The sequence below is a fragment of the Oryctolagus cuniculus genome, chromosome 2 (genome assembly GCF_051225735.1).
Source record: "Oryctolagus cuniculus isolate XC-2025 breed Fujian yellow rabbit chromosome 2, ASM5122573v1, whole genome shotgun sequence".
Taxonomy (NCBI): domain Eukaryota; kingdom Metazoa; phylum Chordata; class Mammalia; order Lagomorpha; family Leporidae; genus Oryctolagus; species Oryctolagus cuniculus.
The window spans coordinates 181,242,397-181,268,970 of NC_142868.1; the positions used below are offsets into that span (position 1 = coordinate 181,242,397).

General features: G+C 54.1%; 1 protein-coding gene and 1 long non-coding RNA gene across 5 annotated transcripts in view; one reads left to right on the forward strand and one right to left on the reverse strand.

Annotated features, from left to right (window-relative positions):
* Positions 1–3,340: 3,340 nt before the first annotated feature.
* Positions 3,341–26,574, forward strand: part of OTOF (otoferlin) — an 82,372-nt gene continuing 59,138 nt past the window's right edge. For 2 of the 4 annotated variants that reach the window (XM_089326698.1, XM_089326699.1), the window contains exons 1-2: positions 3,341–3,629; positions 17,678–17,736. In XM_089326698.1, coding sequence (XP_089182824.1) covers positions 3,551–3,629; positions 17,678–17,736 — 138 coding nt within the window. In that variant the 5' untranslated portion in view covers positions 3,341–3,550. The remainder of the gene's footprint in view (positions 3,630–17,677; positions 17,737–26,574) is intronic. The other 2 variants (XM_089326695.1, XM_089326697.1) reach the window with 1 other exon arrangement.
* On the reverse strand, positions 10,308–15,213 carry LOC149128169 (uncharacterized). Its single transcript, XR_016229696.1, has 3 exons — positions 14,807–15,213; positions 11,683–12,001; positions 10,308–11,433 (listed from the first exon to the last, which is right to left on the reverse strand). It is a non-coding gene; the product is annotated as an uncharacterized LOC149128169 (long non-coding RNA).

The following is a 26,574-nucleotide window of genomic DNA, read 5'->3' on the forward strand; positions in this document are numbered from 1 at the left end:
GCCGCCACCACTCTCTACAGCCCCGCTCCTCACTCCTCGGTTGCGAGCGGGATCCGTCCTGGGTGCGGCTTTACCCCGGCTCCCGGTGATACCGTTTGCAGCCCTGCGGTGGGTAGAACATGAGGGGGACTGGGGACCCATGGAGGCCCAGGCCCAGAGACCACAGCTTCTCCCCAGGGCTGCCTGCTCTCAAGGTCCCTAGGGTGGCCGTGATTCTTGGGTGCACAGCCACCCACCTGCCAGGGAGTGCAGGGACAGCAGTACTTCCCTATTGCTGCTTTCTCTCTCTGGGAACTCACTCCACAGGAGCAGTTTAAAGAGTGAGGGGCAGGTGTCGCCAGGCCCTTCCACTCCCCAATCCACAGCTGGCCTTTGCCCCAAGCCTGCCCAAGGCCCAGGCCAGGTTTGCTTTTCCCCAACTGCTGCCTTCTCCGTTGGTTTCTTCGGTGAGGGTCACACCAGCCCTGGGGGTGTGGGGACAGTGTCCAAGGCTCCGTGCTCTCTGTGGTGGGGACCGAGGTCCTGCCTCCCTACCTCCCTGTGCCTCCGTCCCTTGGCCTTGCTCTCAGTCCCATTTCTTGCCCGCTGAGGTCAGACAGGGACAAGGGCCGGCTTCACGGTTGGACTGTGTCAACGACAGCTGAGAATAATGGGGGCACCAGCAAGTGCACAGGCGGCGGCGGCTGCTTCCACCGCCAGGATTCTCAAAGACTCCCTGACAGTTAACAGTGGAAGGGGGCAGCCACAGGCTCCCGAGGGGTGCATGCGGCAGACCCAGTGAGGCCTGGAGGGGAAGGAGCCACAGGTGAGGGGGCTGCAAACCCAGGGAAGGCCCCTCTGCCCCTGCACATCCACGCAAACCTTGGTTTTCTGGGTTCTGCCTGGGAATGGTACTGCAGTAGGAAAAGCATCCCTAGAGGTTGTTGAAAGAGCGCCACCCTGTGCCCCACTGGTGGCGGCCGGCGGCCCTCCCTGTGTGTGTCTGTCTAGATTCTGACCTGTCTGCCTCCTCCTGCTGGGTTCTGAGACTGTATCACTGGTGCTCCTTGCATCGGTTCTTTGATGGGGCTTTATGAGGGTCAAGGAAAACAGGTACTACGAAAAAGAGCTATGCACAGATTCCCTTATGTGTGCCGCAAAATGAACTTATCTTGTGATTCAATTTTTTCACAAACTTTCTGAAGTCCTCATGTATATAAAAGTTACCAAAATAGGTAATAGACAGGAAAAAGGAAATTTAAAAATGAGACCTGGGTTAGGTTACAAGAGGGTCAGTGGACTCAGCTGAGTGAAATTGCTACCGTCTTACAGTTTTGCAAACAGGTTCCGCACGCTCCATGCCTTGCCTGGATTGCTCAAGATGCACACGTCCCGTCCCAAGAGGTCTCAGGACTCCATCCCCTTTGGAGAGAGGATGGAGGAAGGGGTGGAGCCTTCTTGGCAAGTGCCACCAAACCTTACAAACACAAACTGCCTGCTGATGGAAAACGCTAATGAACTTAATGTTTTTTCAAAAGAAACATTAAACATATGTTTTCTTTAAAGCTAGGCATTTACTTGTATTCAGTAAATAAAAGATTCTAAAATATTCTTTCTATTTATTTATTTGAAAGCAGAGTTTCAGGGAGAAGGAAAGAGACGAAGAGAGATCTTCATCTTCTGGGTCACTCACCAAATGGCTACAACAGCAGGGGGCTGGAGCAGGCTGAAGCCAGGAGCCTGGAGCATCGTCTGGTCTCCCACGTGGGTGCAGAGGCCCAGGGACTTGGTCCATCTTCTGCAGCTTTTCCAGGGGCTTTAGCAGGGAGCTGGATCAGAAGTGGTACAGCCAGTACTCGAACCGGCGTTCGTAGGGGGTGCCGGCATCATAGGCATCGGCTTAATGGGCCGATGTTGGTCCCCTAACATGTTCTTTAATTCAGTGTGGGTAGATAGGTGTACCAAAGCTGAGCAGGAATTGGAGGCAAAACAAGGGAGAAGGATAAAAAAGCATAAATAGGGAAACACCGGGCCAAGGGGCGAGGACACCTTAGAAAGAAAAGGGCGTAGGCTCTCGTGGCAGCTGGTGGGGTCCCCGACTGCAGCACTCGGGGGCACAACCTCTGGCTGCCATGCTGTGAAAATCTAACATTTTGCTTTTTACACCTTTAGCCTCTGCTTCAACTGGGTCATCGAGCTCACACCCTCATCCAGTCAACATTATCCGGGCGCCCTCTTATGCACAAGATAGCTGTGAGACCTGGGGTACAAGGGTGCTGTGCTCCAGGATCCCCCCTGGGTCAGCAGGAGGAGAGGCCAATGGGCAGCCCCAGGATGCCATGACACGAGAGGGCCAGGAGCAGCACAGAGCAGGCCCTCACCAGCCCGGGGGCAGGTGCAGAAGCATCTGCAGGAACAGCCATGTACGGAGCTGAGCCTAGGCCAGGAGACAGGGGTGAGGTGGGAGCATTCGCAGGAGTGAACGGCAGGAGCAAGGGCACGCAGGCTCCAGGGTCCCGGGCCCCATCCCCCAGGCTGCTTTCCCCCTGAGCCTTTCTCCCTAGGGGACCCTCCTGGGATGAGCTGCTGCAGAGAGGAGGAGCACACGCCCTTGGTCACTGGAAGTTCTGCCACAAACAGAATCCTCCTGCCCCGGCAGCTGGAGAAAGCAGGAGTGCGGGCATTCTGCTCTTGGGGGCCCCGGGGGAGCCAGACACCTGCTACAGCGCCTCCCCTGGCGGCTCCCCCAGCGTAATGCCCTGGATCTCTAAGCACGGCACCTCTGCTACCTGCACAGCCTGGCATCCCGGCCATGCGCAGCCTCATCCAGGACCCCTGAGATTTAGACCCGGGCAGCCCAGTGGGGGCAGGTGGGCAAGCACACTCCCTTCTTATGTCTGACAGGCCCTGGATTTCTACGTAGCACAGTGTGACCCGCCCAGGGCCAGGATCCCTGAGCCTGTGACCAACCTGCCTGTGCAGGAGGTGGTGTGGGTCACCCCCCCAAACAGCAATGCAACAGTCTGCCTTCCTGTGCACACCAACCAGGAAATTTGTGATCCCCATGCGAGCGAGTGCCCCAGCCCCTTGCCCGCCCCTCCCATGCTCATGCCCACCGGCATCTGTCTGCTCTTAGTGACACAGCTTGATGAACCCGACTGAGGGGTGGGCGGAGGCCTCCGCTCCCGAAGCTGCACGAAGACACCTGAAGCTGGACAGGGCTTTATCTGGGAGCCAGCGGCTGCTGAATAATGAATTCCGGCTTGGTCTCTGTGCTCCCAGGCTGCGCGCTGGTGCACAACACACACACACACACACACGCTGGGCTGACAACTTGGAGGGGCGGGAGCTGGCAGGGCTGGAGGCTCCGTGAGTCGCTGGAAGGAGCAGCTTGCTCGGTTGCCTTGGTCTCTGTGGGCAGCGTCGCAGGGGGCGCTGGAGGAGGAGGAGGAGGAGGAGGAGGAGGAGGAGGCAGCTGCGGTGAGGCAGGAGAGGCAGGCGTGAGAGCCGCTCCACCAGCTCGCGTTTCCCGGCTGCTCCCTCCTGGCAGTGCCGGGCTCACCACGCCAGCATGGCCCTGCTGGTCCACCTCCAGACGGTCTCGGAGCTGCGGGGCAGGGGCGACCGGATCGCCAAAGTGACTTTCCGAGGTACGGATGGCCCTACCTTTAGGGGGACCCCAGCCCTCGGCTGGGCCAGCCCAGGCTCTGGAGGCTGGCAGGGCTGGGGCAGGGCTGGGAGGAAGGATGGAAAAGTTCTCGTAGGGCTGGGGTGCTGGGGCTCTTCCTGGGTGGCCGACTGCGCCTGGTGGGACTGGCCATTGTGATTCCCTGAGAATCAGGGTTCCCTGTGTGTCCCTGTCTTCTGGCATTCGCCAGCGTGCCGGTGCCCTGCAGTGTGTGGAAGCCCAGAGTCTTCCTGCACTCCCTCTCTCTTTCTCCCCCTCCCACAGGCATGGAGTGGGATGGGGCTGCATCTGGACGCCCTGAGCTGCTGGCATGAGGGCAGCCCGGAGCTCTCTGGGCCCAGCACGAGGAGGTTCTGGGGCAAGGACCCTGCCTCTCCTGTGTCTGTTCTCTTCCCGTCCTCCTACTCAGGAGTTGAGTGGCCATCTATTAGTTCTCCTGTTGTGCCAGGGCTGGGGGCAGGAAGCCGCCAGGAACCCACGCCTGCCGGGCCAGGAGGACGAGTGGGCAGAGAAATAGGACAAGTGGGAGGTGCAGAGAGGAGGGGGACAGGTGCAGCATGCAAGCCCCCCATCAGTACCCTAACCCAGGCTAGGGGCCAGAAATCACGGAGGGAGTCCAGGAGGAGGCAACAGTCAGCAGGAAGAAGGTGAGGAGGTGAGGACTTGGCAGGCAGAGGGAGCAGTGTGCCCAAGGCTGGGAGAGGAGCACCCACTTCCCAGATGCAGGGCCCAGGCTGGCCACGTGGCTGCAGCCCGTTGTTCACAGAGACAGGCAGGATGGAGGTGACAGCGGTGTCTCTGCGGGAGGGCTGGGCATGGCCACTGGCTCCTTCTCCCCCCAGCCCAAAGGCTGCTTCCTCTGCAGCATCCTGGAGTTGGTGGTGCACCTGCCAGCCCGTGCGGCTTTAGAACAGAGCGCATCTTTCCCTGTGTGCAGCGCGGCCCTCTGCTCAACAGGTAGCCCGCGTCCGGCCTCTGCACTGCTGAGCTGCTGTGGGCCAGCCCAGGCGGCCAGAGGCAGAGAAACCCAGGCCAGGGGTACGCAGACCTACATGGTGTTCGTGGAGGGGCTGAGGCACAACGTCCCAGCTTGTAGGACTCATCCTGGTTGCTCAATCCTGCAAGCACTGTTGGTGGGACCCTGGCTGTGACACATTCCCTATTCCTTGGAGCACTGAGCCTGGCCCTCCAGCCCAGGCGGACCACACAGGGCTTAGCCTACTGGCCACCACGGCTCAAGGTGCCTGGAGACAGAGCTCCCGGGGCAGAATGGTAGCAGCACACATGTTTCTCTAGAAGGTATCATGGCCAGGCACCTGCTGCGTCCAGCAGTGGACAGTTCCAGGTGCCCCCAAAGACCAAGACTGACAGCAACTCAGAGGGAACTGGCCCACTCTAGAATGTTCCACAGCATCTCCTGACACATATCACTGCTGGCGTCTGAGCAGATGCCCTGCAGGAAGGAAGGGGACGGGGAAGCAGACAGCAGCCTTCAGACGGTGGCTAATGGCTCCGTTCATGGGGAGGAGGGAGTCGCTCGTGCTGGCTCTCGGACAGGCGGGTTCGGAGCAGTGAGTGGGGACGGGGATTTGCAGCCATTCTGGGTGTGGGATGGACAAAACCAGGGGCCAGAGGAGGGGGCCACAGTCCAGGACAGCGGCTGGGAGTAGAGGCTGCAGCCAAGGGGCCAGGTGCTGCCTGGCCTGGGAAGGGGCTGGGGGCGAGAGGCCCACCCAGCTCAGACTGCAGCTTAGCTTTATGTTCCCCAGTGAAATGGAGGCACTCTTCCTGTTGGTAACACACAGGACTTTCATCTGGAAACTTCTCTGCCATCCGTGAGGCTATGCAGGTGGAGGGGACGCTTAGTTGTAACCCCTGCCTCCACCTGTCTTCCCAGCACCACCGCTGGGGGCAGCCTCTGTGCCCGAAGCCCCAGGTGGTGGACGTCCCCTCCCCTGCCACGCAGGGCCGCTGCACACTCACACATGAGGCAGGCACAGCACACAGAGGAGCCCCCGGCTTCTCCTGCTTGGAGGGGAGGTGTGTGTGCCCCCACCGTGGGGATGACGCCGTCTGTGCCACGAAAGCCCTCCGGGAAATGCTGCTGGAGCAGGTGGCCCAGCCACGGCGCCTATGGCCACCTTGCGGTCCACGGAAGGCCACACCTCTCCCCACGGCTGCCAGCCATGGCTCTGATCCTCCTTAGTGTTTATTGTAGCTTTTTGGAATAAAAAATCTCAAACCCATAGGAGCGTGGGGAGACCAGAACAATAACCTGGCAGTCTCCCTTGGGCTCATGGTCGCTTGTGCCCGCCTCCCATCCTAGCCCCTCTGTAAACACTCAGTGCATCGCTGTAAGAGACAAAGACTCAATGAGTGTCCCCCAAAACATCATCATCCCTAAAAGGCTTGTCATAGTTCCCCATACCATCAAATAGTCAGTCAGTGGTCAAACTCCCATTGTCCCATCAATGTCATTTTTTTCTTTTTACAATATATTAAAAGCTTCATTGTTTGGTGTTCTATACCTCAAGTATTTATTTAAAATTCATTAATTCACTCAGGCAATAAATGTTCCAGGCACACTTGCAGGCTCTGGGGTGGGGTGGTGAGCAGGGAGTAAGGCAGGCATGGTCCAGTGCTGGGGAAGAGACCCCCGTCACAGTCGGGTAGAGTGCAGGTTGTTAGGGGCAGTGGGTGGCCCAGTGCAGGGGCTCAGAGACCAGGTCAGACAGCTGCCCCAGAGGGTGAGCCAGAGTGAGCTGGAGGAGGCCTCTATGGGAAAGGAGGCAGGAGCCCCCGCAGCCCCAGGGTCAGGCGGGAGTGGGCAGGGCCCAGGGAGGAGTCTGTCCTGAGCAGAGGGCGGCTGACAGGTATGCTGACTCCTCAAGGGAGTCATAGGATTTGGGCAGGGACAAAACCCACGACAGGCCCCGCCCCAAGCAGAGGGGCTAAGACTGGCAGAGATGCAGTGGGGTGCAGGTGCCTCGGGGTTGGGGAGTAGGGGTAGGGCCGGGAGGCTAGAACATGGAGGGAGGCACACAGTGGAATTTGAACTTTACTTTGTGAGGGAATGGGAAGCCCGAGGTTCTCTCCACTCCGGCTTGGCCAGAACATTCTGGAAGTCAGGGCTCCAGGATGCGGGCCCAGGGAAGAAGCTGGGGTCACAATCAGGCAGGGGCTGTGGGGGTGGTGGATGGGAATGAATTGGCATTCAGAGTGGAGGGGGCAGCGCTGGGATTTGGGGGAGCGAGCAAGAGGGCAGGACAAGGAGCTCTGAACAAGAGGAGCCTGAATGGTGGCGCTGGGGGACCACTGAGGACCCAGGGTGTTAGCAGCTGGGGGCAGGGCCTTAGCCGATCCTCCCGCTAGTTGCCAACACCCTGAATTCTCCCAGACCTGGAGGTGTGAGTGACAGCATCTGGGGCCATTGCCGTGCAGGTGGGCAGCTCCTCTGGCTGCCTTCCCAGGGCTGGCACCCTGTGCCTGGCACAGAGCAGACCTGAAACAGAAGTGCGCAAAGGCCACAGCCTGCAGCTGGGGCGGGAGCAGCCGGGCTGTTGGCATCAGGGGTCCCATGGCAGCCCAGGGTCCGAGCAGCGCCAGGCGGTGACCGTTTCTCTTGCCCACAGTTCCAGGGAAGTCTCTCAACAACAGTCTCTGTATTGCGTTTTTCAAAGAAGGACTCCCGTGTTCCATAGAAGGTCAATTTTCATTCACTGGCTTCTTATTTTAAAGCCAGCTTGGACGATCAAGTCAGAACGGCACTTGTGGCAAGGTTGTAGAAGCAGGCACACACCCATCCTGCCTCATTCTAGTCCCACTCCTGGCACAGAACGGGGGCTGTGCACAGCCTGTGAGTCACTAGGGCCCCAAGCTTCTCCATCTGTCCCAGTGACAGGGGGAAGCAGGGCCCAGCCACTGCTGAGTATATGGCTGGCACCATCCGGGGCTCTGCGAGAAACACCCGCTGCTCCTCAGCCTGGTGCCTGGATCTGGGAAGCGGCATCCAGAACTGTCCGCCATTTCCAAGGCCAAGTCAGAGCTCACGGGGGCACCTGGGAGAAGGCGGGGCTGAGCGGAGCCAGGGTGTCCAAGCCCCGCCCTGTCCCACTCAGCTGCAGCTTCTATGGTTTAGGAGGTAGAGTGGGGGGCAGCCAAGGAGGAGGCGGAAATGATGTTTGAATCCGATTTGTGGAAAATAAAGGTGAGAGGTAGTAGGGACCTAGGTACAGAGCTGAGAGACGGGGACTGGCTGGGGCGGCCTCCCCCTGCGGGAGGTCCAGGCGCTCCCTAGTCCCCCACATCTGGCTCTGCGAATTGATGCTGATTTTCAGCGTGCTGTGTGCTGTGTAAGGAACTCCAGAAATAGCTGCCTTCTTGAATGGTCCTTTCTGAATGGAATTTCTTCACTCAACTGCGCCATCAACTGCCTAAGACGTGTTCCTTACGGGGTGGTGGTGGGGGAATGCTTAGGAGAGAAAACCCTTAGGGGTAAAGGAGGTTGGGCAAAGCCGTAGGCCACCATGGCCCAAAAGGCACCTGTAGAGTATTACACCCCCAAACTGAAAACACGTCTGTATCCTTCTCAAACGCACGTGGAACACTCACTGGGCGGGATAGACCATAGGCTGGGCGGTTAAACAAGCCTCACTATGTCTCAAACAACCGGCGTTCCACGGAGCACGTTCTCTCATCACAGTGGAATCCAACTGGAAATCAATAAGATAACTTACAACTTTAATAATGCACGGGCAGGCCGGCGCCGCGGCTCACTAGGCTAATCCTCTGCCTAGCGGCGCCGGCACACTGCGTTCTAGTCCCGGTCAGGGCGCCGGATTCTGTCCCGGTTGCCCCTCTTCCAGGCCAGCTCTCTGCTGTGGCCAGGGAGTGCAGTGGAGGATGGCCCAGGTGCTTGGGCCCTGCACCCCATGGGAGACCAGGAAAAGCACCTGGCTCCTGGCTCCTGCCATCGGATCAGCGCAGTGCGCCGGCCGCAGCGCGTTGGCCGCGGCGGCCATTAGAGGGTGAACCAACAGCAAAGGAAGACCTTTCTCTCTGTCTCTCTCTCTCACTGTCCACTCTGCCTGTCCAAAAAAAAAAAAAAAAAATGCATGGGCAAAGAAGAAAACAAACTAAAAACCACTTCTAACTGAGCGATAATGAAAACGCAGCCTATCAGCATTGATAGTTTTGAATACTTACAGCAGAAATGAGTAAAATCTGAGATCCAGGTTCTGGCTCTAAGAAGCTATCAAAAGATATGCTAATTAAACCCAGGTCTTGAAACCTTTTGCTGAATGGAAGATGCCAGACACAAAAAAGCACATAGCTTGTGACTCTGTTTCTACGAAACGTCCAGAATAGGCAATCCGTAGAGAGAGAAAGTCGGTGAATGGAGGTCAGGGGCTGGAGGGAGAGGAGAAGAGGGAGTGAATGCTAACGGGGGTGGGGTCTCCTTCTGGGGTGATGGAACGTTCTGGAATTAGGTGGTTGTGGTGATGGCACAATCTCATGAATACACTAAAAGCTGCTTGAATGGTATATTTTTTAGAGAGTGAGAGGGCCAGCGTTGTGGCTTAGTGAGTGAAGCTGCCGCCTGCATCGCTGGCATCCCCTGTGGCCGCCGGTTTGAGCCCCGCCTGCTCCACTTCCGATCAAGCGCCCTGTCAATATGCTTGGGGAAAGCAGCAGAGGATGGCCCAAGTGCTTGGGCCCTGCCCCCACTAGGGAGACCCAGAGGAGGCTCCTGCCTCCTGGCTTCAGATTGGCCCGGTTCCGGCCATTATGCCCATTTGGAGAGTGAACCAGTAGATGGAAGATCTCTCTCTCTCTTTATCTCTCTCTCAAAAAGTGAGTTTTATAATATATGAATTATATTTCAATAAATAAAAATTACTTGAATTTCTCCCCGAAAAAAAAAAAGTCAAGAATAATACAAGAAATAGAAAACAGCCTATAGAGAAAAATTAACAAAGCCAAAAGTTGGTTCTTTGAAAAAAATGCTGTAATAGATAAGACTGATCAAGGAAAAAAAGCAAAAGCCAGAAAACACAAATTACCAATGTCAGGAGAGGAAGGAATATCATTGCATTAAAAAGAAAGCAGGGGACTATTACAAATAACTTTACCCAGTAAATTCTACAACTCAGATGGAATGGATAAATCTTTTGAGAAGCAACCTGTCAAAACTGACACAAAAAGAAATGGAAAATCTGAAGAGCCAAATTTCCTCTCTTATTTTTAAGATCGAGTTATTTATTTGAAAGGTAGAGCAACAGAGAGAGAGAGAGAGAAAGGAAGAGGGAGAGGGAGGAAAGGGAGGGAGAGAGAGAAAGAGAAAGAGAGGAGGAGAGAGAGGGAGGGAGAGGGAGGGAGGGAGAGAGAGAGAGAGACATATTCAACCTGCTGCTTTACTCTCAGATGACTGCAACAGCCAGGTCTGGGCCAAGCCAGGAACTCCGCTGGGTCTCCCACATAGGGTGGGAAATCTGAATATGTAGAAATATATTATGTTCATGGACTGAAAGGTGCCACCTTTCCACAAATTCATCTACAGACTGAATACAACACCAATAAAGGTCACAGCAGGCTACATTTTAGTAATCAAAAACTATTTAAAAATATGTACGGACATACAAAGGATACGGCATAGCCAAGCCTTGTAAGTGGAGACAAAGGCTGGAGGGTCTACACCATTTAATGATGACTTACTGTGAAGTCACAGGACTCAAGACAGCACGGCATTGACCTGGGAATGATATGTAGACCAACAGAACAGCCTACAGTTACCAGAAACAGACCCCATACATACACAATCAATTAGACTTGTCCATCAAAGTGTTAGATACCTAGAAAAGCTGTTTATGGGGGGCTTTCAAACTCCTATCTCACACCACTCGGAGAAGTTAATTCAAGGCAGATTATAGGACTAAACCTAGAAAAATAAGTTTCTAGGAGATCATATAGAATATCTTTGTTTTATTCTTAGATTGGCCAAAGATTTCTTAAAGAAAATATAAAAAAAACCACTAAACTGAAGAAGTAAATTTCGCCAAAAATTCACAAATAAGATTTCCTAAAATAACTCTTAGTTTTCAAAAAAGACAGGCAAGAATGTGAACAGGGGAGCCACACACTTAGCTGATGAAGGTCTTTAGCCACAATATATAAAGAACACCTACAAATCCATAAGAAAAAGACAAATGATCACATTTTCTAAATAGGGGGGAAAAAAACTGGAGAGTCATCTCACAGCATCAGATACACAACTGGCCAGCAAACACTGGAAAATGTGGTCGCCTTCATAAGTCATCAGGAAAGTGACAACGAAAATTACCCACGAGGTCGCGTGTCGCAAGCCCTACCACGGCCGAAATGTCGAAGCGTGAAGCCAACAAGCAAATGTTGACGGGGAGGGGACCAGCTGGAGCTGTGTTTGTGTTGCTCAGGGGCCTGTGAAACGGAGCTAGCACTCCGGAACACGTCTTCTCCCACGGCCCAGCAGTTCTGCACTGCGGGTCTCCCCAGCAGAGCTGGAAACGTGCCGTCACAGAAAGCCGCTGACAAGGACGCGCGCAGCAGCTGTCTGCATCAGGAGCTCCACCCCGGGAACAACCGAGAAGTGTGGCGGGAGAGTGGCTCGGCAACTGCGGTGCCTTCCCGCAGCAGAGGGGCCCGCAACAACACAAACAAGCACACCGCACTCAGTCCTTGTCTCCGCTGCTCGGCGCCCCCAGACCCAAGCAACTGAGGAGCAAAAATACCTGGAAGCAAAACAATTATATCTACTAAACATACGCACACTGTTTTCGTATCATGATGTCCCCGCTATTTACCCAGCATTAATATGATGCTGGGTACTGTAAGAAATCTGGAGATGGTTTAAAGCAGGAGGTTTAAATACAAGAGGATGTGCACAGGTTATGCACAAATATTCACGCTATAAAATTTTATGCAAAGAACTTGAGCATCCCAGGACTTCGGTCACAGCAGAGAACTGGTTCCAGGCTCACCTGCGGATCCCAAGGGACACCCGCATTGATATACACAACAGTATGGATGAATCACAGAACATGATGTTGATCAAAATAAGGCGAGCACCCAAAACCCACATTGTGGGGGGATACCATTTTCGGGAAGGCTGCGGCATCGTCAGACGCGGATCTTTGGTGTTAGAAAGCAGAGCCGTGGTTTCCAGGGCAGCGGCCAGGAGCTGGCTGGAAGAGGGCACGAGGGGACATTCTGGGGATGAATACGTTCTACATCTTCACGAGGTGGCGGTTACACAACGATATGCATATGTTGAAGCTCGCTCAATTGTTCCCTTAAGACCTGTGAATATAAATTGTGTCTATGTAGTTAAAAATAGAAGAGATTACCATACCTAAAGCTGCAAAAATAGTCTATAAAATGGGGAAGATGGGGTTGGCGCTGTGGCGCAGTGGGTTAAAGCCCTGGCCTGAAGCACCAGCATCCCCTATTGGCGCCGGTTCTAGTCCTGGCTATTCCTCTTCCGATCCAGCTCTCTGCTGTGGCCTGGGAAAGCAGTAGAAGATGGCCCAAGTCCTTGGCCCCTGCACCCGCGTGGGAGACCCAGAAGAAGCTCCTGACTCCTGGCTTCGGATCGGCACAGCTCTGGTCATTGCAGCCATTTGGGGAGTGAACCAGCGGATGGAAGACCTCTCTCTCTCTCTCTCTGTCTTTCAAATAAATCTTTAAAAAAATGGGGGAGAAAATATTTCCAATTACATTATGTGATTGATTCATAATGGAGAAGGCCCTTTCGATACGTTGGATGTAACTCAGAATTCTAAAGCGATGACAGGACTGTTTAGTAGAATGGTAACAGGTGTTTTTTCTGAGTAAGGAACCACGCACCCAGCACCACTCTAAACATCATCACTTCCTACATTTGATGGATAAAGAAACTGAGGCAAAGAAAGTCCAACAGCTTCTTCAACAGCACATGGCTTGCAAGTGTCGAGCTGGGATTTGAACTCAGGTGCTCCGTACCGTGTCCCCGTGACTACACAGACGTGGCGTCCCTCAGACTTTCTCAGAAACAGTCTCCTGCTGACCCTCAGAAGACCCAGGCCATCTGCTGGTGTCGGAGGATGGCTGCCACCCTGCCGCCGCCGACTCTGAGCCCCCGAGGGCTGGAGAGCCAGCTGCAGGGCTCCCAGCCGGGGAGCCACGGCACCGGGCCCACAGCTGCGTGCGGTGATGCCGGGCTCGGTTTCCTGAGGCTCTGTGAGAGCAGTGAGCCTTCCAGAGGGACAGGCTGAGCCCAGCCAGGGAGAAGGAAAATACAGCAGGGCTGCAGTCCGAGAGCCACGCGTGGAGGAGGTGCCAGGACACACCCAGCATCCGCAGGAGAGGAGCAGGCGTTCCACACAGTTCACCCAGGCAATGCGCACAAAGGAGCGCTACGGATCTGCAGTAACACCGGAAATAGCAGGGGCAGGTCGGAGGCACTGCCGGGATACTGACCAGAGGGCTGGGTGCTGGGAAACCATGACAGCCCTGAAATGTGTCCTCAGCTCCCCAGGCCCTTCAGGGACCCCAGCCTCACTTCCAGCCTTCCATAGGCTACTCCCTGAACACGGGCCTCTTTCATGCCCCCCTTTTCTTTTCTTCTTTTTTTTTTAAGATTTACTTATTAATTTTGAAAGTCAGAGTTACAGAGAGTGAGAGACAGAGAGAGAGAGGTCCTCCATCCGCTGGTTTTCTCTCCAGATGACCGAAATGGCCAGGGCTGGGCCAGGCAGAAGCCAGGAGCCAGGAGCTTCATCCAGTCTCCCATATGGGAGCAGGGACCCAAACACCTGAGTCATCTTCTGCTGTTTTCCCAGGCCATCAGCAGGGAGCTAGATCAGAAGTGGAGCAGCCGGGACTTGAACTGGTGCCCTCCTGGGATGCCGTCACCTCAGGCGGCTGCTTAACTTGCTGCGCCACAGCGCCAGCCCCTCCTGTCTCCCTCTTCTATCAGGACTTGCTCTGCTGTGTCCACTCCCTGCCGAGGGCTTGCAGACACCTGCCCACACTGTCCCCAGTCCCGGGCATCCCTCCTGCCTCCCTGCTCCCTAGTCTCTCTGCATATCCAGCTTCCATCTGATCTTCCAGTGTTAATGCCCAGGCCTCCACAACGCCTGCCTTGGCAGGCTGAGCTGTGTTCTTTATTCATACTTTTTGCATGCCATGGACGCCATTCTGCCCTATAGAACAGACTTTCCCATGACCTCTGCCATAACCCTCTCTGATTGTAATAAGCTCTTAAAGTCAACATTCAGACTGAAATTATATTTTTTTTTTCATTTGACAGGTAGAGTCATAGTGAGAGAGAGAGACAGAGAGAAAGGTCTTCCTTCCATTGGTTCACTCCCCAAATGGCCGCTACAGCTGGAACTGCGCCAATCTGAAGCCAGGAGCCAGGTGCTTCCTCCTGGTCTCCCATGGGGTGCAGGGCCCAAGCACTTGGGCCATCCTCTACTGCCTTCCCAGGCCACAGCAGAGAGCTGGACTGAGGCAGAGACAGAGAGCGATCCTCTCTACTGGTTCACTCCCCAAATGCCCACAATGGCCATGGCTGGGCCAGAGCCAGAGCCAGAGCCAGGAGTTGGGAACACAGTCCAGGTCTCTCACTCGGCGGGCAGGGACCCAGACACTTGTCTCACCACTGCCTCCACGGTGTGCATTAGCAGGAAGCTGGACTCAGAAGCAGAGCTGGGACTCAAACCTGAACTCTCCAAGTGGGACGCAGGCATCCTATCCTATCTGGTGTCTCAACAGCTCAGCTAATCGCCCACTGCCCAGATCCGTGCTCTTTGTGCAACCCCCTCCTCCAGGGCCAAATGGCCGTGCAGCAGTAGCGTGGGCTCAGACCTCGAGAGGACGTGGGAGAACACAAAGGGGTAGCAGCTGCCCTACCTCACAGATCTGGCTCGAGCTGGGTAAACCAACGCGAGAGGGAGCCGTTTTGTGCAGGTGGGACGTCTGGTCCACTTGCTTGTGAAGAAAGCTCTGAGCTCGCCTGCAGGTAGGGAGCCAGCTGCGGTGTGGCCATTGTTAGAAGGCAAATGACATAAAAGCCACTCTGTGAAGCTCTGGACCCCGAGCCCCTCCGGCTGGGGCGCTTACCGGGCTGGGGGGAAGGACTCTGCTGCTTGAACTGCCAGGGCGGAGTGGCGTCCAAGCTCTCCCACAGCAGCTGCCTGAGCAGGACGGAGGCTGGTGCTGTTTCCCACCTAAGCTCCTGCTCCCTCCTTCCCCAAGCCTCTCCACGCAGGGAAGAGAATATTTTCTTCCAAACTGGACTCTCGAGCTTCCCTGTGGCAAGAAAGGTGATTGGATATCAGGATTGGGTATTGGGATTTTCTACAGTTTTCACCTGACAGTCATTTAAAATGAGGTTGAAATATCAGTGAGGCTGGTGTTGAGGGGCCAGCACTGTGGCATAGCGGGTAAAGCCACCACCTGCAACACCGGCATCCCATGTGGACTCTGGTTCGTGTCTTGGCTGCTTCATTTCCAATCCAGCTCCCTGCTGGTGGCCTGGGAAAGCAGTGGAAGATGACCCAGGTGCTTGGGTCCCTGCACCTGCATGGGAGATCAAGATGAAGCTCATGGCTCCTGGCTTCACCTGGCCCAGCCCTGGCCGTTGTGGCCATCTGGGGGCGGGGATTGAACCAGCAAATGGAAGGTTTCTCTGTCTCTCCTCTCTCGCTCGCTCTATCTCCCTCTTCCCCCTTCCCCGAATTTCAAATAAAAAAGAAAGATGGGTTTTGAATGGAGTAGGTGTTATGTGGAAACGAACTTGAAGTAAGAGATAACCTGCAGTGGATGACAGAGGCCCACAGCCCTGTCACTGGGTAGAAAAGGACCACGGGCTGAGCTCCGCCATGGTGTGCGTGCCTTCTAACGCTCTGCGTGGGTGCCTAAGGCCGTGCTGCCTGCTTCTCTCTGTACCATCGGTTCGCTTCGGCAAGCCCTTCTGTTCGCTCTAGTGCCTCCAGGTACGTGCTAGCCCGTGCTGACCGAGAACTCACCACCAGGCCTGAGTCCAAGCGGCTTTAGTCCATTGCAGAACACAGCCCTGATGTGTGCATCCTGCAAGGGCGGATTTTACAGATATTTTATCTGCTTTCCTGCAAGCCTGCGGGGAAGAGGCAAGTGGCCGAGGGTTGGAGCTAATTCAGAGCCCCCGTGGGGGCTGACCCTGTGTGGAGGGGCCCTCCCTCCCTCCCTCTCTCCTCCAGCTGGCTTGCTCCGCTTTCCATGCTAGGAGACGCCTGGGTGCAGCCGTACCCCAGGCTCATTAAGATCTTCCAGGTTGAAAACACCTTTGGTTATTCAGAGCAGCAGGACCCTTGGGGGGAGCCCCCAGTGCACACACACTCTCCCCTGACTCCCAACCTCTGTGGGAAAAACCTCCCAAGCTCCAAGCTCGGGCAGCCCTGGGCCTCATGGTTGAGGTTTTTCTTTCTGACTTTTGGCATTTGTTTTGTCCCTGGCCAGTGCTAAAGATTCTTTGCTTCTCACTGTGTCTATGTTCTGTGTAGGGAGCGTCCGCTGGTTGCTTCCACCTCATTCTTCTGCGTGCAGCACCCCTGTCCACACCCTCCCCAAACACACACACCCTCCTCCTCAGACCACCCTCGTGTCTCTGGTCCAGTGAACCCCACATCACAGCCCCCTTCCTCCAGCTCACCCCCAGCCCCTCCGCATTTGGCACCAGTCCAGCCAGCTCTCCAGGCTTTCTGTGGGGAGGAGGCACAGTATGCTCCTCCCATGCGGGCCCCAGCCCTGCCCACCAGGGATGACCCACCCTGACCCCTGGATGGCACTGGGTTCGGACTGGAGACAGACCCCCGGGGAACAGATCTCTGGCTTAGGCCAGAGCAGGTTTAAAAGGGTTTGCCTTGATACAAAAGTAAAGCCCGGTCGCTGAGAAGAATTTGACTCCCCTGTGGACAGCTAAAAGCAAAGCCTGCCGCTCCCAGAACCTTCTCCCCCTCTCCGGGAACGCAAGCACCTTTAGTGGTTTGAGATCTTTGCCAGTTCCAGACACAAGGCACACGGGTATCATCAGGAGGGTGGAGTTTTTTATTAACAGGCTCCTCTTTCCGGGGTCCCTTTTAAGAGGTGAAATTGACAGAGAAGAATAAATGGTCCTCAATGATGATTTGTTTAAACTTTCCTGTCTCTGGGTTGCTCTCAGAAATGACAACTGCGTCTCATGTGCTTCCCCCACCCCCACCCCACAAACACTATTTGGCCTCACCTCTGGGCAGGCACCGTGTCTCCATCTTGTGCAAAACCCGTCTGTTACGACACCTGTCGCAGTTCCCTGGCTGCCCTGCTAGGCCACTGGCCCCTGAGGGTGGGATCCTGTAGTTCTGTCCATCCATCCATCCTTGGTCCTGGACGGTACCTCTGAGCCTGCAGCCAGAGTGGCCTGGGGTCGCCACACACAGCCCCACTCCCTCAACCTGTCCCCAGTTTTCTCCCTATTTGGTTCCTGTGACCACGTGGGCTCCTCATGCACCAGCCGGGCCAGAAAAAAGAGAGCAGCATTAGCTCCATGCACCCAACGTGCCCCCCAGGCTGGTGTTTGGAGGGGCTGGTGACAGATGCACCAGATGACCAGGCTTCTGCTCAGGGCGGCGGGGCGCGGGTCCACCTGCAGAGATGGGGGCTGCAAACGGAGGCTGCTGGCGAAGCAATGAGGTGGAGAAGAGAGCCCCAGGGTCCACTTCCACATGGGCTCTGACTGGCCTGAGCGCGCCTGGGTGTTAGTAGGCCTGCCTGTGAAATGGAGCCCATGGCATGACCTGCCTGAGAGGGTCAGGGACAAGGTTACAGGGCCCGCCTCACCCCAGAGAGGACCCTGTGTGCTGTGAGGGCCCACGGCTCTTAACCAGTGTCCGTGAATCAAACACGTCCAGAGATTTGACCCCGACCCCTTGTCGAGACAGGCGTGATTCCAGAACGTTCTCTCTCTCCCTGCAGGCCAGTCCTTCTACTCCCGGGTGCTGGAGAACTGTGAGGACGTGGCTGACTTCGACGAGGTAGGACCCCCAGGCCTTGGCTCCTGCAGCCTCGTACCTGCTGGGGAGCCAGCAGCCTCCCTGTTCCCGGGGCCACGTGCACTGACCCCAGACCCTGGCCCACTCTGCTCAGAGCTCCTCATCTCTTAGATGCTTCCTGGAGGAGGAAGCTGTGGAGGTGTGGTAGAGTCTTCCTCCCCCTCCACCCAGACCCTCCCCAGGAGCCTCTGCGCAGGGGAGGCCTGGGCAGGGCCAATGACAGAGAAGGGCAGGCCAGGCTGCACCTGAGCCAGCAGGGCTGCAGCAGGGGGTTCCTCTCCCTGCAGAGCCAGGCTAATCCCACCTGGGCTTCCCAGCCCCACTGTGCCAGAGCCTCTGGGTCCTCTCCCACCTGCCACCAGTGGCTTCCCACGGCGGACACACAGTGTCCTCCCGGGGGAGGCTGTGTCCTTTAGAACCCCAGGCTCAGAGGCCTGAGCTGATCAGTCATTGGCCTGGGTTTGTGGTGCACAGCCTCAGGGGTCCCTCCAAGGTGCCCCCTCTTGTTTCTCTCCTTACTTCCCCCCATACACAACCAAGCAAGCGTGTTTCATGTGTACCTTGTGGCTCCCTATGTATTCTTGCATAACATGTCCTGTTGTCTTATGAGCATGTAAAGGTTTTTTTCCCTAAATGGTGATATGCTACAGATTTTGTTTTGCTTCCCACCTCTTTTCACTAAAGATTTATTTACTTACTTACTTACTTATTTATTTATTTGAAAGGCAGAGTTAGAGAGAGATCTTCCATCTGCTGGCTTACTGTCCAAGTGGCCACAATGCTGGGGCTGGGCCGAGCTGAAGCCAGAAGTCAGGAATTCCGTCTGGGTCTCCCCTGTGGGTGGCAGGGGCCCAAGCACTTTGGCCATGTGCCGCTGCTTTCCCAGGTGCATTAGCAGGGAGCTGATCGGAAGTGTTGCAACTGGGACTTGAACCAGCACCCATATGGGATGCCGGCATTGCCTATAGGCAACTTAACCCACTACACCACAACACCAGACCCTGTGCATTGGTTTCAAGTTCTACTTGTGTTGTAACTGTGCTCTGGGGGGACCTCTGATACATAGTAAGGTGACAACCATTCTCAGTTGCCTGGGACACAGACTCTCAGTGCTAAGACCGGGAAAGTCCTGGGCAAACCAGGACAGTTCCGTTATGCTTCTCACTCACCCGCACTGCCTGCGAGAGCCCCGGCTCGCCTCCCCACACAGGCAGTGGGTGTCACTGTGCCCTCGGTGCCTGGGGGAACATTGCTCCGGGATGCACACCAGGATCTGGCACTGCTGACACATGGGGTGGCGTCCCCTTCATCCGACCCAGCACTGCCCCAGCCTACACTGCGCCAGCAGGGCGTAAGCACTTCTGTGCCCGCATCCACAATGGTAGATGTTTCCCGGCTTCCTGAATCACGCCAGTTCAAGAGTGATAGCTAATGCTTGCTTTAATTTATGCTTCTCTGGCTGCTAATGTGCTTGGACATCTCTGGATACGCCTTTAGGCTTTTAGTCTCCTCTTGAAAATTGTCCATCTGTGTTCTCTGCCCATTTTTCCTACTGGAATGGCTTTTTCTTGCTGCTTTGCAAATGTGCTTGTATAATCTAGATCATCAACCCCTATTGGCTTTAGATATTGCGAATACCTTCTCCGGTCTGCATCCATCTATTAACTGAGCCTGTGGGGACTCCACTGACCCTAATTCTTGTGCACTTTTGAGTTTTGTTTAAGAAGAACGTCCCCTCTCCCAATTACATATATGTGCTCCTACAGTTTCTGATTTTTAGTTATATCTCAAATGTTATTTGTGGTGTTAGATAAGGGTTTAGTTTAATTTTTCTCCGTATATAAGGAGCTCCTTTTCCAAACATAACTTAATAAGCAACCATCTTCTCTCCACCTGCTGTCCAGTCAGTTCTGTGCTGGACCCTCTAGTCTGTCCCACTAGTCCACGTGTCTGTTCTGAAACCTCCCTCCAATTAATTAAATTAATGGGGCTTTTTGTGTGGCATCATGTGTGGTGTGGAAATCCCCTCCTCTTGCTCTTCTTTCTTTCTGTGTTTGAAAGGGAGGAAGATGGAGAGAGACAGAGACGAAGAGCTTCCGTCTGCTAGTGCACTGCCCAAATGCCTGCAACAGCTGGGGCTGGCCCGGGGACTTCAGGAGGCCAGGACTCAGTCTGAGTCTCCCATGTGGGTGGCAGAGACTCGGTACCTGAGCCATCACCTGCTACCTCCCAGGTGTGCACTAGCAGGAAGCTGGAGTCAGAAGCGGATGAACCCGGCCACTCTGAATGGGATGTGCTCATCCCCAGCAGCAGCCTAACAGCCGCACAGAATACCCACTCCCTTACTCCTCTTTTTTAAAGCCCTAGATCTATGGGGTCAGCGTTGTGGCACATAGGTGAAGTTGCCACCTGCGATGCCAGCGTCCCGTCTCAGAGGGCCTGGCCTGTTCAAGTCCCAGCTGCTCCAATTCAGATCCAGCTCCCTGCTAATGCACCTGGGAAAGCAGCAGGAGATGGCCCTAGTACCTACACCCCTGCTACCCATATGGGAGACCAGGGTGGAGTTCCTAGCTCCTGGCTTTGGCCTGGCCCAGCCCTGGACTTGGGGGGATGTCAGGTCTTTTTATACTATTAAATCACTCACCCAAATTATCTGCCATGTATTGCTCAGGTTTTAAGTTCTCTGCAGAGAAGTCTGTGTGTCCTTGGTAATTTCCCAGGTATTCAGTGTTTTGAAATGGTTGTGAAGGATACCCCACTCTCACTGCATCCTTTAGTTGATAATTGCTGCCGTGGAAAACCGCTGTCGTTTCTGGTTTACCCACAACTTTGTTGAACTCCCTTGTTGGTTCTGTTTATCTGCTGAGTCTGGTTTTCTCATGTGTGAGTATATTATCTCCAAAAATAAGTGCTTTCTCTCTTCCTCTCCAATCTCTACTTCCCCTTACTTCCTTCTCTGTCCATAGAGCATTGGCCATGACCTCCAGGTCTTTGCTAAATGATAGTGACGGTGGGCAGCCCAATGTTAGAGGAAATAGATGATCTAGGGTTTTTTCATCAACTACATTTGTGGTGGTCGGATGTTACTATCTAAATTTGTCAGAGTTTTTATTATAAAAGACTATTGAACCTTATTGAAAGCTTTTTCTGTATTGTTGAGACCATAATAATTTTGCTCCTTCAGTATATTTCATAATTATTCACTTTAACATGAGATTCAATTGGCAAATCTTTTTATTTAGAATTTTTGCAACTATGCTCATAAAAGTTCCTAGCTTAAGCATTTCTGGAACAACACATATAGAAAGGATGGGGATTGTTCTTCCTTGACATTTTGCAAATGTAGAAACACCAAAATCCAGACTTTTGGGCTAAGGAATCTCCTTGACCCCCTTTTCAGTCTGTGTCTTCTTGTAACAACTTTGGAATCTATATTCTCCAGACAGTTTTACATTTCAGCTAGGCTTTCAAGTTCATTAGCATATGTTTCATCCTAACACTTGGAAATTACTTTTATATCTTTATTGTGCCTATAGCTATTTCCCCTTTTTATTTTTTATTTCATTTTTTAATATCTCCTCTTTGTTCTTAGTCAGTCTTGCTAAATAAGTGTTTAGTTTATCAATCTTTGGAAGGAACCAATTTTTTGCTTCATTAATCTCCTCTGGTGGTGGTGGTAGTGGCTCCACTTCATTTAGTTCTGGCTTTTTCTTGATTATTTCACTTCTGTTTCTTTTCTTTTGCTCTATGCTTGAGTTGAGTACTAAGTCTGCTATTTGTAGTGTTTTTTGTTTCTTAATAAACATCTTTAAAGTGAAATAACTTTTTCTTTTTTTAAGATTTATTTATTTGAAAGCAAAGTTACAGGAAGAGAGAGAGAGAGAGAGATCTTCTGTTTGCTGGTTCACTCCCCAAATGGCAGAAACAGCTAGGGCTGGGCCAGGTGAAATCCAGGAGCCTGGAACTCCATTCGGGTCTCCCACATGGGTGCAGGGTCCCAGACACTTGGGCCATCCTCCACTGCTTTCCCAGGCCATAGCAGAGAGCTGGGTCAGAAGCAGGAGAGCTGGGACTCAAGTCCTTATTCATATGGGATTCCAGAGTTTCAGGCAGTAGCATAACTGGCTGTCCCACAACGCCAGCCCCCAAAGGTATAAATTTTGTCCTGCAAGCAGCTTTAACTGTGTCTACAAAATTTGATATATCTGCAGATAGTATTTTCATTATTATCCTATTTTAAGCCTTTCTTAAATTCCTCGAGGACTTTAAACCCAAGATTTATATAGTACTGCGTGAGTTTTCAAGTATGTCTGACTTTGTAAGCTCTCCTTGTTTTATCCATTTCCATTGCATTAGGATCAAAGAACCATCTGTATGATGCTGATCCTTTTGAATTTATGGAGGTTTCTCTTACGGCCTAACCCTAACTTATGGTCATAAATGTTTCCTCGGCTTGGAAGCAATGAGTTCAGGGTTGAGTTCTATTTATAGCCCACTGAAAGCGCAGGCTTATTCTACAGCAGCTGAAGCTCATTAATTAGATTATAAATTTTTCTGCTTGTTTTTCTCTGATCTGTCAGTTTCAGAAAGAGTTATGGTAGAATCTACAACTACAGTGGCTGCTCTATGTATTTCTCCTGCTATTCTGTTAGCTCTGGCTTGATGTCTTTTTAAGATTGTATTATTTATTGCCTGTATGTTCATAGCAGCTGTATCTTTTCTTCGTCTTTTTTGTTGATGTATAACATCATGCCTTATCCTTTATGATATGTTTGCATATCATAATAATTGTTTATTTTGGTTCACTTGCCAGGTATATCTTTTTCAATGTTTGCTTTTTTGCTTGTTTGTTTTTTTTTTTTTTTTCAGTATTCCTGTGTTTTTTAATTTAAGTGTTATCTTCTCAGGGCACGGATTATTAGATCTTGCTTTTTACCCAGTGTGAGAGCCTCTGTCTTTTAATTAATGGGTTGTATCCATTTCCATTTATTGTAACTGTTATCACCACTAGGCTTATGTCTGCCACCATCTTGTCCGAGATTTTTCCATTGACTGTCCATTTTGTTTGTTTGTTTCTCTGTTTCTCCTTTCCAGCTTTCCACTGAGTAGGTCAGGTTTCCTTTTGTTCCTTAAAGCTACACATTTTATTTGTGTTTCCAGACTAGTTACCTTACTAAATTATGTATCCCTATCGATAGCTGGCACAAATCAGGAATCAGTTCTCCCCAGCATGGACAGCGCGTTGGGCTGTCTCGCTCTCTGGTGTCCCCGCCGCAGCCCTCTGCCCCCACCACGTGCTGGTATCGCCCGCGTCAGAGCGTTAATTCTAGGTCCCTGGGGATGTGCAGCCTTTCTTCCAAGACAACAGCAGCAACAGCAGCCTTGCCCAGGTTCTTGGTCACCTTTACTCTGTGTTTCTACTGACACATCTCAGGGACCCCTCTCTTCTCATCTGCGTACTTCCTCCAAAAATGTTTCTATTCAGGGTCTCTGTGTAGCACACCCTTGAAAACTTTGCGAATCTGAGAATACTTTTCTTATTTCTTCGAGCTGGAATTAGAGTTTCCCTGGACATAACGTGCTTTCCTCAAAGCTGTTTTCTTCGCCACCCCAGAAGCCCTCCCCTGGGTTGCTCTGGTGAGGTCTGAGGTGAGGCCATTCTTGGAACTTTGCAGGCGGGCGCCTCTCTGAGAACAAAGCTGTGTGATTCTTCCCTCTTTGATAGTCCTCAGTTTCATTGGTGTGTCTCGTGGTGGGTTCCCCTTAACTATTTCTGTCTTCTGCTATTTTGTGAGCCCTTTAATTCTTCATTCATTCCAGACAATTCTGTCTTCCATCGTTTTTTCAAATTTCCCTTCCCGCCAGTTTTTATTTTAGTTGTTTGGCTTTCTCCCCAGCAGTTTCTGCTCCTGCAGACGGCAGGGCTCTGCTGTCTGCCTCCAGCTGCCCTTGGCTGAGCGTCTGGGCTGGGTTTCCGTCTGTCTTCTCCTGCCGCCTTCCGAGGGAGCTCTCCAGGCTGAGCCTTCCAACTACTGATGTGTTTGTGTTTGTAATGATTCGGTAGCCTTGGCTCATATTGTCGACACATGTCTTCTGGTCCCTGGGTGCCACCGACCTGTCGCAGCTGGTGGTGACAGCCAGCGTGCGCCCTCCCTCTCCAGACGCCTTCCTCCAGTGTCTCCAACTTTGCTCTGTTTGCCCCATACCAGCCAGTGTCTGGTCTGCACCAAAGGCTGGTCACACGTGTCCCTAGGGCTGAATGGGGCGGTCACGAGCAGCAGGGTGGGAGCCCCAGGCACTCTCCGTGCCAGCCGGGGGTCCCCTCTGTGGAGCTTCGGGAGGAGCCCTGGCTGACAGGGGATGGTCTAGGTTTATAACAAACTAGCTTGGGAGGTGCAGGGGTTCTACACACACAAGACATGAGCTGCCGATCTGTCCACATCCATTTTTATCAAATCTCATGCCAGCAAGGCTGGTGTCACAACCTCATGACATAGGGAATAGAACTTCCATGGCTTTCCTCCAAGCGTCCTCTCCCCGCGCCGTCACCCTCTGGCCCCCGTGGGCCAGCCTCTGAGCTCACACGCATGGCTCAAACCTCGTCGGCCCCTCAGCTCTCAACACCTGGTCCTTCCTGCCTGGAGCCCATGTCTCCCTCTCGCCGCTGTGGTCCCTCCTGGGCTGACTCTGGAGTGAGCCACAGCAGTCCTGAGTCCCCAACCTGGCAAAAGCTGGAAGCACTCTGTGGTCCCCAAAAGAGCCCCTCCCGCCCTGGGCTTTACCTCTCACCTCTGGCGCCGTCTGGCCCCCCCAGAGACTGAGTGCTGGCAGCCAGCTGAGCAACCTCCAGCCGGAGGGGCCACTCTCTCCGTGCCCACGGGGCCCAAGCCACACAGCGTGGCTGTATCCACAGCCCCTGAGCTGGAAGCCCAGGGAAGCAAGACTCCACCTTCTCACCTGGGATCCGGGGCAGCCCAACCAGCGACACAGGGCTGTGCCCTCACCCCCACGTACATCCCCCCTGCCCCCTGGGACAGCTGAATTCCTCATGGAAGGTGAGCCCCAGAGCTAAACTCAGGTCTACTCTTGCCTCACCCCTCCCCTGCCCAGCCCCTGCCCAGCCCCTGCCCAGCTGCAGCCCAGCCCCGGCCATGTTGGCGCCAGCCTCAGTTTTCTTGGTGACCACACCTGTGCAGTGGGGCTCAGGATGGGTAAGATGGTGATGGGTCAGCGGTGTCTGTGTGCGACAATGAACTGAGTGAGGGGCTGTTGGCATCGTGGAGCCGCTGCTGCGTATCAGGCCAGCCGGCGGGGAGGCCTCCAGCTCACCCCATTGCACAGCCTGCCTGTCCCCACCTCGCCCCTCCCCGTCTCCTCAGCCAGGGCCCCAGAGAGAGGAGGGGCTGGCCCAGTTCCTCAGGCCTGCCTGCCTGCTCCTCTGTCCCCTAATTAGCCAGGCATAGCATCTGACTACCGCCTTGTAAGACTCCCAGGGGACATGTTTGCCCAGACCTCTGGCCGGTGAGCCACCTGACGCCCTTTCCTACGGCACTGCCCCGCCCCCTGGGACACCTGAGCCCAGATACACATGACGTTCAAGGTTAATCACCGCATCCACCTTCTTCCCAGCACAGCCCAGGGTGGGTCGAGTGGAAAGTCCATCCCTGCTGCCCCAGAATGTGGACCACGTGCTGTGCATCCAAGGGGTGCTGGCTTGGGCCAGGGACACCCCAAAGGGAGGAGTCTGGGCTCTCCATGCAGGAACTTAGGGCTCGGGCTGCCTCTCAGGCAATGTGCAGAGACCCGGAAGGACAGACGCCAGGGGGCTGTGAGCAGAAGCACAGGGCCATGACCTGAGGCAGCCACGAGATATAGGGAGGGGCTGCTCACCCAGGGACAGGGAACTTCCTGGCTGTCACAACAGGGAACCCCCTTGCACGTAGCTGTCCTCGGCAGCTGGCAACTGCGACTGCTGCCTGTGCAGCTCCTCTTCCGTCCAGCCTCTGCAGTAACCCACCCCGGATGGCCATGTCTAGGATGCAGCTCCCAGTGCTCTCTGGACGCAGCCACAGAAAACTGCCCTGGGCCTGCCTCCCGCAGCCCCTGCCTCCATCTCTCCCTCGGGGAAGTGGCCCACAGCCTGGCTACCACTGGGCAGCTGTGCCCAACCCACAAAGCAAGGAGGTGCCGGGGGCCTGGCCTCAAGGAGATCCTGGAGCTGCCTCCAGTAGATGCGCCCTCCCCTCCCCTGCCGCCACCTCCAAGAACCAGCCTGTCCTGGAACAGAATCCCATGCACGTGCCTGACAGCCCCTCGGCTCCAGGAGTCTCCTGGATCCCGCTGCTCCGCCCAGGGCCCACAGAGAAACACACAGCGCATGGCCGGGGAGTCAGAAACCTGGGCTCCAGTCCTTGCTGAGGTCAGCTGTCTGAGCCTCAGATTCCCCCTCTGTAAAATGGACACCTGCTCCTTGCTTCTCCTGCTTCACGGCTATGAAACCGAAGCGAGAGACAGGAATGAGAACATCTCCCCACTGTGCTCTGTGAGCAAGGGAGGGCCCCGCCCTGCTCAGACAAGGGTGCAGGGGCTCAGCAACCTGAGTGGGCGCAGTGGCCTGGAAGAAAGACAATGCTCCTACAACAATGAGTGGAAACAGCCCACCTGGTGTCGCCTTTCCCAGAGGCTGGAACCTGAGCCACTCTATTTAACCTACATCTTGGGAGGGGGGAGAGAGGGCAAGAGAGGCCCCGCCTTGGCGCTCTGGGGAGCAGGGGTGGCTTCGCTGAGTCCCTCTCAAGCCAGTCTGGCTGGGCTCGAACA